Below are 11,042 nucleotides of genomic sequence, written 5' to 3'. Positions count from 1 at the left end.
GGGGGTGGAGCGGGGGGGCTCTGCTCTGATGGCGCAGGGGGGTGGAGCGGGGGCGGCTCTGCTCTGATGGCGCAGCGGGGAGGGGGGCCTCCGTGCTCTGATGGCGCGGTGGGGGCTGTAGGCGAACTCTGTGCTCTGAAGACAGTGGGCTGGAGGGGCTGGGTACTGCAGGAGGGGACGTTTCAAGGAGGCAGTTCTAGAGGTGTAATGTCAAGTGGCTTAGCAGAGAGGTGGTTGGGAGCTGTAGAAATGGGAAAAGAGGGATCACAGCAGGTGGGGAGGGGGGCCTGGGGTGCGGAGGGAGGGCTGAAAAGATGGCTCGTAGGCAGGGCAGGCTCAGCTTGTTTGGCAGGACTTCACAGTGAAATCGGTCACCTTGTCTCTGAGATCTTCTGGGAGGAAAGCCAGCCTCGGTTGACAAGTGGGGGAGAAAGATGGTGGCTCGGCTCTGTAAGGAGACTGGGAAATGACTGCTGCGGGGTGACAGAACCCGGGGGCGTTTGTGGACTTCAGAGGATCCGCCAGCCACCAAAAGCACGTGCGGGATTTTGTGTCATAGCTTTCACCCGATTTTGAAGTGTGCTGTGGCCCCCAAGCAGTTGGGTAGAAGTCATGCTGAGAAAGAAGGAGCATTTTCCTTAGGAATGAGGCCAGAGGGGAAGGGAGAGACGGTTGCGGTTCAAGGGAGATTCCAGACTCTGATCTACTGCAAACAAGGGATAAATCCTATGCAACACTTGAAAACATTTCTTTTTTTTTTTTTTTTTTTACATCTTTATTGGAGTATAATTGCTTTACAGTGGTGTGTTAGTTTCTGCTTTATAACAAAGTGAATCAGTTATACATATACATATGTTCCCATATCTCTTCCCTCTTGCGTCTCCCACCCTCCCTATCCCACCCCTCCAGGTGGTCACAAAGCACCGAGCTGATCTCCCTATGCTATGCGGCTGCTTCCCACTAGCTATCTATTTTACGTTTGGTAGTGTATATATTGTAAATGCTACTCTCTCGCTTTGTCACAGCTCACCCTTTCCCTTCCCCATACCCTCAAGTCCATTCTCTAGTAGGTCTGTGTCTTTATTCCTGTCTTACCCCTAGGTTCTTCATGACATTTTTTTTTCCTTAGATTCCATATATATGTGTTAGCATACGGTATTTGTCTTTCTCTTTCTGACTTACTTCACTCTGTATGACAGACTCTAGGTCCATCCACATCATTACAAATAGCTGAATTTCATTTCTTTTTATGGCTGAGTAATATTCCATTGTATATATGTGCCACATCTTCTTTATCCATTCATCCGATGATGGACACTTAGGTTGTTTCCATGTCCTGGCTATTGTAAATAGAGCTGCAATGAACATTTTGGTACATAACTCTTTTTGAATTATGGTTTTCTTAGGGTATATGCCCAGTAGTGGGATTGCTGGGTCATATGGTAGTTCTATTTGTAGTTTTTTAAGGAACCTCCATACTGTTCTCCATAGTGGCTGTATCAATTCACATTCCCACCAGCAGTGCAAGAGTGTTCCCTTTTCTCCACACCCTCTCCAGCATTTATTGTTTCTAGATTTTTTGATGGTGGCCATTCTGACCGGTATGAGATGATATCTCATTGTAGTTTTGACTTGCATTTCCCTAATGATTAGTGATGTTGAGCATTTTTTCGTGTGTTTGTTGGGAACACATTTCTTTTAAAAACGTCGAGCAGTGTGTGAACCAGAGGAGGCTGAGCTAGCACATGGTCCTGGCTCGCTCTGCAGAGGGTGTGAGGAGTGCTTTACTCTCCTCAGGGGAGTGGGGTCTGTTTCCCGGATTTCAGGACTCCTGCAAATGAAGGCGCCACCCTTCCTCCCAGAGACCAGGGCCGAGCAGCTCCTGGGCTGGGCCCGCAGTGCAGGTGGGCCCATGGTCAAGGCTGGGCCGCGCCTCCGCTGACCAGGGTGTCTCCTGACACCCACGCCCAGTTGCTGTCGTCATGCTCAGAGCCCCAGCCACCTGTTCTGGGACTTCTTCAGCCTAGAGTCTTGATCGTCAATCCAGTTACACCCAGGACTCTGCTTTTGATTCGGAAACACCAGTCCATCTATGCTCTAAGCCATGGTTCAGAGGGGTTTCTGCTGCTGGTTTGTCTGAGGCGCTGTGAGCGGTGTAGACGGTGTTCCAGGTAGAGGAATGTTTGTGATTGATGGGCTTCACACTGAGAATCTTGGCCCAAACAGGAGAGGAGAGAACAGCTGAAGGCCAGAGGGGAGGTGTGGATGTCAAGGAAAAAGCAGAGCAGGTGCCGGGCCCAACGCCTTGACCTGAGGGCGGGTTCCCAGGTGCACCACAGACCCCTGGACACCGCAGACAGCTGGATTCCGTCCCTGTCACTTGCATGTCCTCGTGTCTGCACTGGTTTTCCCGGATGTGGAAGTTTTCCAGCTGGTGGGGCAAGCGGCGGGTTGCTGTTGGAGCGGGAGAGTGGTGCCCTCCTGGGCGACCTTTTCCTGTGACATCACTTATTTTCCAAGTTGACAGGTTCTGGCTTGGCCAACAAAGTGAGGTCACTTTTCTCCTAATAATGACCTTTTTCTTCCCCCATGTTTCAGCCAACCCCACTTGGGCAGCGTCCCAGATTTCAGGTTCCCCGTGGCAGACGGGCCCTCGGACTCCTTCAGCAGCAGCGCGGTGTTGCGACGCCCCCAGAAAGGCCGGCTGGCAGCGCTGCGCGACGAGCCTTCCAAGGCAAGGCCCCCCCGCCCCCGCCCCGCCCCGCCCCCTATCCTGGGGCGAGCGCTCTGTGAGATACTGGCCTCCTCACCCTACGGTTCGGTGACTGTCTTGAAACAAAGCTTGATGGGTCGCTTTCTCTCTTCCCCTTCCCCCATTTTCCTTTTTCTGACTAAGAGTTTACTTTTAAGGCAAGCTTTTTTTTTTTTTTAAGAACAAATTTTGGTAACATGTGACCTACTGTAAGGCACAGCACAGTGCTGATTAGCACAGGTTTGAGGTCGTCCTTAAGACTAAACAAATACACATATTCATCATGTTGTAGTGAGAAGAATTCTCATTTGGAAGTTCAACTGCCTTCATATTTTTGTGCGTTTCATGGCATATATTTTTTATATATGTCTCTGTATTTTGAGCTCCCATATTCAGTGAGCAGCTAGTTTGGGCCAGGCATCCTCAGACCTAGGGCTCCAGCAGAGAATTAAAAACAGACAAAATGCCTGCACACACACACCCCCAACATGCACACCCTAGTGAGAAGAGAGAGGCAGCAGTGAATGGAAAGTAAAATAAAATATGCTGTGTGTATTCTTTATCTACTGCTACATAGCCAATCACTGCAAAGCTTAGTGGCTTCACAGTGAACATTTAATAGTCCACAGTTCGTGTGCACGTGGGAGCATCTTAGTGGGATGGGCCCTGCTCAGGGCCTCCTGAGGTCGCTGCCACCGGAAGGCTCCCCCGGCTCCATGCTTTCAGACTCCCTCGCCTGGCTGTTGGCGAGAGGGCCCAGGTCCTTGCCGTGTGGACCTCTTCATGGGGCTGGCTTTCCTCAGAACTCCCTCCGAGAGAGAGCAGGGGAGAGCCCTTGCATGCCGCAGTCTCGGAAGCTGCACACCTTTGCTTCCACTGCGTTCTGATCATTAGAGTGAGCTGCGAAGTCCTGCCCTCACTCACGGGGGTCAGGGAGGAATTGCCCTCTGCCTCTTGAAGGGAGGAGGATTAAAGAATTCGTGGACGTATATTTCAGTCACCACAGCCTGTCAGATGGTAATAAGCAGGGAAAGGACACCAAGGGTACCCGAGTTGCCAAACAAGGAGGGAGGCGTTCGAGCAAAGACCTGAGGAAGGGAGGGGGACGTAGCCATGCGGAGGTAACGGTCGTGGTGCCCTGGACGCAGGCCACGGGGGCAGGGCAGTCTGGTCGTGGTGCCCTGGACGTAGGCCACGGGGGCAGGGCCGGTCCGGGAGCAGCTCAAGGCTGCGGTCTGTTTCCTGCTGTGACGGGAGAGGCTGGGGTCTGGGCCTCGGTCCCGTTCAGGTGGACAGGTCGGCAGCTGGGTGTTCCAGCCTGGACCCGGGAGAGCTCTCAACTCGAGGTAGACTTGGGGTCATGGGCGTACAGGTGGTATTTAAAGGCGTGAGCCAGAGTGGGTCACCCGGTGGGTGCCTGTGGAGAGAGAGATGAGGTCCACGGGTAGAGCCGTGGGACACCCCGGATTCATCAGAGGTCGGGAGGCTGAGAAAGGGCGGCAGGGGGGTGAGGAGTAGCCCGGGAGGGCGGGGCTGCTGAGCCAGAGGCTCCAGTGCTCTGCTGGGCAGTGTGGGGGAGGGGACCTAGGCATGCGGGCTCCACGGAGCCCCCTGGAGCCACACCTGCTTGCAGAGAGTGGGAGACAGACGGAGGAGGGAAGGGGGGGCGTAGAGGCTGCCCTGGGGCACTTTCAGGGAAACGCAGTGGTTGCTGGAAGGAGCCCTGGAGGGAGAGTTCTGTGGTTCCTGCTGTGTGCTTTTAAGGAGAGAGGAGGGAGTGGACATCCTGAGGCTGTTGGGAATGAGCCCCTAGGACATGGATTAGCCACAGGGAAGGAGGAGTGATGGCAGGTGATCCTGGACTAGCTGAAGGGGGTGGCCCGGCCCTGGGGAGGGTCGGAAGACAGAGTGCGAGGGCACAGGCCCCAGGGGCAGGGGGCTGGGGAGCCTGCGTCTAGAGGCTGCCCCGCGGTTACTCTGAGGTCATGTCTGGGAAATGGGAGGCAGGACCCTGGGCTGAGCGTGGAGGTGGGGATGGGGGGCGGGAGGAGGTTTGGGGAGGGAAGGGGTGTGGGATGGCCCCAGAGGAGAGGCAGCGCAGAGCCCCAGCGAGCACGCTCCTGTGCACGTTCTGATGACAGCGCAGAGGGCGTCTGGGCTCAGCACAGAGGTGCCCTTGCGACGACGCGAGTTGCAGTTCCCTAGAAAAGCCCCGCTGCGCTGCGGCTCCCTCGCCCCGAGGGCTGTCGGGGGCAGGATCTCCCACCTCTCTTCTGCTGCTGCTCTTGTCTGCGCGTTAAGGGACCAGCCTCAGGAGAGGAGACTAAGGGACCTCTGAGAGCCCTGTTACGCGGTGGCGCTGGTAAAAGCTATGGCAGCCGAGGTGAACCGGCGGCTTTGGATCTGAGGGATTTTTTTTACTCCCCTTCAGCTGGCTGGTGGTGGCACGGAATTAATTTTTTTACTTTTCGGTTTTTGTTTCTGACGCGGTCGCCTCAGCCTTGCGAATAATGTCGTAGAATTGCCTCGCGTCCAGGCTGGGAAGTGAACGTTGCCAGCCCGCCCGAGAAATAGATTCTTCTCCTGCCCATTTCTTAAGTACTGCTCGCTTAACAGATGCCAGTGGCTTCTAAGCGTGACCCATTTTTCCAAGGTCGTCTGGGTCTCTGTGTAAAATTGTTTCAAGTTGCTGGTAGCCTGAAGTTGCCCTGACTGTCGCTGTTGAGCCGCGGCCTCTCGTGCGCAGGTGCAGACCCTGGACGAGCAGGACTGGGAGCGCGCGCGGCAGGCCAGCGTGCTGGCTCACGTGGCGCAGGCGTTCGAGAGCGGCACGGACGTGCCTGACGGCGCTGGCGAAGGGGACACGCTCTTCAGCTCGGCCACTCTGCTGTCACCCAGCGGGCAGGCCGATGCCCAGACCCTGGCCATGATGCTTCAGGAGCAGCTGGATGCCATCAACAAAGAGATCCGGTGCGTGTGCCCATGCCTGGCTCCCCGGAAACACGGTGTCTCCGAGGGGTGGTCGCTACTTAGAAAAGCCTAAGTGTTCCATGAATAAGAAAATGTACTTCGGTTCTGTTTTAAGAATCTTAAGTCCTGAGGTTGCCCTTGCTTATAAAGCTCAGTTAAGCAGGGCGTTGTCTCCACAGTTGTGGGGTCAGCATACTGTGTGAGATGTCGTGGAAGGGGGAGAGGCGTGAGGCGCTCAGCCCCTGCCCCCGGAAGCTGCCGACACATCTGGAGAGAGATGGCGGGGTGCAGAGAGCCGAGGCCACGTCCATCTGGGGTGCAGGGCGGAGACATGGTGCCGGGGAGTCGGCTCCCCGGATTCCTTTCCCGGGGCAGGGCTGGGTGGGCGTGCCACAGGAAGTGAGGGCACACCCTTCATCGGCCTCTGCCAGCCGGCATGTTCCCCCAGCTCTGAGCCCCGAGGTGATGCCCCCCTGCAGCCCGTGCGTCCTCCGGCACAGAGGGGTCGCCCTCTTGTGGGTCCCTTGGAGCCTCGCGTATTCTGCGGTGTGTCCCAAAGCCACCGGGAACAGAAAATCCGGGGTTTTCGGGTTGGCAGGCTCCCACTGGGACTTGCGTTTTGCTTTTAAGTTAACATAATGTGAAAATTGGTTCTTGTAAGACAGTGGGCAAAGGATGTGTGTTTGAGTATTTTTTAGTCTCATCAGTATATTTAAGATGTTTTCTTTAGAAACTGTCATAGCAATTATAATAGTTACTTTGCAAAACAGGGAATAGAATCCAGAGGACTGCCTTGTAGTGATCAGGAGGCCTTAGGTCTGGGGGCAGCAGTGTGACCGGGTACCCTGAGGCCTGCCCGGTGTCAGATCTGCCGTGGCCACACCTCCTGCCCCAAGTCCACATGCAGCAGCCCCAGGCTGGTGACCCTGTGGCGACCCGGGCAGAGTTGCTGCGCAGGTTGCTCTTGTCACGTTACCTCAGGCAGAGGTGCCCGTTCCCACCTGCAGAGAGCGGGGCCAGAGAGGGAAGCCGCAGAATAAGCGGTAAAAATGGCAGAAGGAGGTTGTGCTGCTGCACTTCTGACGTCATAGACTGACGTCTTCGTGTGCCATGTTTGACCCCAGACGAGCTCTGAAAGACTGTCTTTCCCCATCCCCGCGGGAACTATGAGATGATTATATACTTTTATTTTTGTAGCCAGGTAAAAGTGATTTTTTCCTTATGCAACAGGTTGACCTGATATAACTGGTAAATTCTGCCCATCGACTTTTTATCAAAAATGAGAAAATACTTTCAGGATATATAAGTAGAACTTAAATTGGAAAGGTTACGACAAGGATCTGGTATTTTAATATCAAAATAATTGTATTTGCGTAGTCAAGTATTTAGACTCTGCTGTTTAACCATCCAGTACTCATTCGGGGAGAACACTGACCTTGAGTTCCAGAGCAATGCAGCTGTGGTTGAGGTGAATCCAGAAACTCACACGAGGGTCTTCCCTGGCGGTACAGTGGTTAAGACTCTGCCCTTCCACTGCAGGGGGGCACGGGTTCAATCCCTGGTTGGGGAACAACAACAACAAAAAACCAAAAAAACAAACAAAAAAAGAAACTCACATGAGGCTGGTAGAGAACTTTATGAAATAATACTTTTGTTCAAATTCAACCTTAAAAAAAAATCAACTCAGCATTTTCATCTGGTCTAGAGACCTGTGTTTAGAAACTCCAAATTGCTTTGTGAATTGCTTTTTTGATTATATCAGAGTTCCTGATTTCCAGTTGAAAAAATTGATAGACAGGTATGCAGCTTTGCTGTAACAACAGGGAAGGAAAAATTTTAAGTTTTAAATATCTCATTATGCAGTGAGAGTTGCCACCCAGCCCCCATCAGAATTTTAGTGTAAATAAGTAAAATCAAACGTGAATGATCGGAAGCAACTTTGCAAGAGTCAGTGGTAAGTCGTTAATCGTAACACAGGATACAGACCCAGATTTGTTTTCCAGACATGTTCCTCTGTTTTCTGACAAAGGCAGGTGACGGTTTTACTCTGTTTCAGGTTGATACAAGAGGAAAAGGAGAACACGGAGCAGCGGGCAGAGGAGATTGAGAGCAGGGTGGGCAGTGGGAGCTTAGACAGCCTTGGTCGTTTTCGATCAGTGAGCTCCATCCCCCCGTACCCTGCTTCCTCTCGGGCCAGCTCTTCCCCTCCCAGCAGCGGGCGGCCCACCCCTCGAAGGGCCCCGCACAGCCCGGCGAGGGAAGTGGACAGACTAGGCGTCATGACTCTGGTAGGTGTCGGCCTTCTCCCTGCTGCACCCTCCCCCAGCACACCTGGTTTGCTTGCGTGCTTGCTTTGTTAACCTAGAAGAAAATCAGGTGCATTTGCTATGCTCAGAGGTTCAAGATTTTTAAAGCCAGCTAGTATTTAATCAGCCCCCCAACTAATGACAGATTAATTTTAATGTTTGGACCACCAGCTTAGCATGTCATCATGAACTCATCCAAAGTTCTCCTTTGTGCAACATTGGGCATGGCCTCTGCAAGGCCCAGCAGCTACAGGAAAGTTTTTGTTTTCCAGGAATAGACAGCTTAGCAAGAGTAAACATAGGCAGCCCTAGTGGCATCTCGAAAACTGTACAGAGAGTCGATGCTGTCTTCCTTTACACTAGGGATGACTCACTGGAGGGGGCAGGGCATGCGGTCAAAACAAAACCAAAAAAGCTAAACTGGTCCTCTTGCTGAGGCAGCTGGCCGCGCACTCACGCCGGCTCTGCATGTGAAACCGGGTTAAAAGCCGGTGCCCCTGGGCTTCCCTGGTGGCGCAGTGGTTGAGAGTCCGCCTGCCGATGCAGGGGACGCGGGTTCGTGCCCCGGTCCGGGAAGATCCCACGTGCCGCGGAGCGGCTGGGCCCGTGAGCCATGGCCGCTGAGCCTGCGCGTCCGGAGCCTGTGCTCCGCGACGGGAGAGGCCACAACAGTGAGAGGCCCCCGTACCGCAAAAAAAAAGGAACAAAAAAAAAAGCTGGTGCCCCGCGGCTCCCAGGGAAGCACACGGGCGTCCTCACTCTTCCTCATCTGGAAATGCAGTGACCACGTGGTGACAGCGTGCAGCTCTGAAGCACACATTATAGCTTTCTTGTGTGTTTAGGTTTTGTGAGTGCATTGCTGTTTACCACATGAAATCATATTTACAATATTCTGCTTTTTAACAGCACTTGTATTATAATTTTTTTCCATTACCACCCATTTTCATTTTAGCTGCATTGTTAGCCAGCGTATAATTAAATCAACTGTGAATCATTTTAGTGACATGTGAAGTGGTAACTAGTCCATTTTGTGGTATTTTGGCAGATACCGTTTTTATAATTTACATCATTAGCTAATTAGCTGATATTTAAAACTCTTTGACAATTTCATTTGTGGTTTCATGCTTAGTATCTTTCAGAGAATTCGTGAAAACCGTTCTGTGTATTTTTTTCCTTGTTGTTATATGGTTCTCTGTACTGGCTGACGGTGTGTCTGCTTCTGTCATCGGTGTTGATTCCCTGTATCATCCTTTGTTTTATCAGTTAATCCAGACCCCAGCCTCCCCACCGCCGGGTCTGTAGTTTACCATCCAGCTCCGCTCCCTGTCCATCCCACTCGGTTATAAGAGTCCCTTCCACAGCAGCGCTGTGCTCCACAGCGTGTGTCTGTGCTTGGTCGTGGCTCATTAGTGGGGTCTCTGCGTTATCTTCGTTTCTCATTAAACAGTGTTTTCCCCCTATAGTGGTAAGTTTTATTTAGTGTATCAGTGCATAATAGGTATGGCTGCAGGCGTGATGTAGATGGATCAGAGCGTTTTTGCTCACACTGTATAGCATACGTGTAATTCATAAGTGAGATGTTGCTGATATAAAGAAGTGACCCACTAAGTGTAGAATTAATGGGCTCTGACACAACGTACTTTCTGGTTTGGGTGCTTCTATTACTTAAGATGGTAAATCTCATCAGCTTATTAAACATGCACAGTTAATGTCTTTACTAGACTATTTTTAATTAAATTATCTTCTATGATTCATAAAATGTAAAGACTCTATCTGCTATTATGCTAGCTTTTATTCTTACATATTTTCACAGGGTACCTGCTTTAATCAATAAATTTATTTTGAGAAGTTTTAAATCAAATTCTAGGTAAGGATTTTACGTTAATGTCCAATAGGTGGTTAGATTTGTTCAGTGTTAAAATAGGTATTGCAATTACTTCCTTATCAGTTAGATTTTGCTATTTTAAAGTATAACATGTTTCTTATTAAGAAAAACTAAGTTATAGAGAAGTTTGGCTTAGAATAGACAACTGTTAGGGCCCTTTGTTATACAGAATGCCATATGATAAGAAATTGAGTATCTTGTAATAGAATTGTATCTTCCTGAGGAATAATTTATAGTGTTTCTCTAGGAAATCTTGAATAGCTTATTATATTTAACTTTTGTGGTCAAAAAAATGTTCTATTTCCAGTTACATTTTCTCTAAATCTTATCTCACTTAACATGTGTTCTGTCATTTTCTTTTTAATATATTTGCCTGTACTGAACCTTGAATTTTTAACTTCAAAGTGTGCAGTAAATCTGGTTTCTCTTCATTTCTTTGCATGCACCTGTCAGCCTAGTGACTTAAGGAAACATCGTAGAAAGGTAAACCATTTAGTAATTCAGCATGCCTTCGTTGCTGTGTGAAGTATTGAAGAGGCCCTGTTTTACGTGAATGAACACTGTGTGGTTGAGTACTGGTGAATAATTGATGTTTTAATGGAAGTGTTGAAACTCACCCTCCACTTAACATATGCTGATGGTTCCGCTGGAAATAGGTCGTTCACTGGGACAAATGTAAGAGTTTGCCTTTCTCCCGCTTGTCTGCCTTCTAAGTGTTGCACGCTTATTTATAATAGACATAGTGGTTTTTATTTTTTGTTATTATTTTAAAATTTTATTTATTTGTTTATTTACTTATTTATTTTTGGCTGCACTGCGAGGCTTGCGGGATCTTAGTTCCCCAACCAGGGATCGAACTCCGGCCCCAGGCAGTGAGAGTGCTGAGTCCTTAACCACTCTACCGCCAGGGAATTCCCCATAGTGTTTTTTAAAAAGAAATGATGGGGGGCTTCCCTGGTGGCGCAGTGGTTGAGTGTCCGCCTGCCGATGCACGGGACACGGGTTCGTGCCCCGGTCCGGGAAGATCCCACATGCCGCGGAGCGGCTGGGCCCGTGAGCCATGGCCGCTGAGCCTGCGCGTCCAGAGCCTGTGCTCCACAACGGGAGAGGCCACAGCAGTGAGAGGCCC

At 50.8% G+C, this 11,042-nt stretch overlaps 1 protein-coding gene across 1 annotated transcript in view; it reads left to right on the top strand.

The window, feature by feature from the left end:
* The window catches only part of PPFIA1 (PPFI scaffold protein A1), a 48,472-nt gene that overhangs the window by 12,540 nt on the left and 24,890 nt on the right, over nt 1-11,042 (top strand). The window contains exons 8-12 of the mRNA XM_007465969.1: nt 2,361-2,369; nt 2,599-2,734; nt 5,499-5,722; nt 7,779-8,010; nt 10,367-10,396. Coding sequence (XP_007466031.1) covers nt 2,361-2,369; nt 2,599-2,734; nt 5,499-5,722; nt 7,779-8,010; nt 10,367-10,396 — 631 coding nt within the window. The remainder of the gene's footprint in view (nt 1-2,360; nt 2,370-2,598; nt 2,735-5,498; nt 5,723-7,778; nt 8,011-10,366; nt 10,397-11,042) is intronic.

The sequence above is a fragment of the Lipotes vexillifer genome, unplaced genomic scaffold (assembly GCF_000442215.2).
Source record: "Lipotes vexillifer unplaced genomic scaffold, Lipotes_vexillifer_v1.1 scaffold1094, whole genome shotgun sequence".
Classification (NCBI taxonomy): Eukaryota; Metazoa; Chordata; class Mammalia; order Artiodactyla; family Lipotidae; genus Lipotes; species Lipotes vexillifer.
This window is presented reverse-complemented; position numbering and strand designations above follow the sequence as displayed.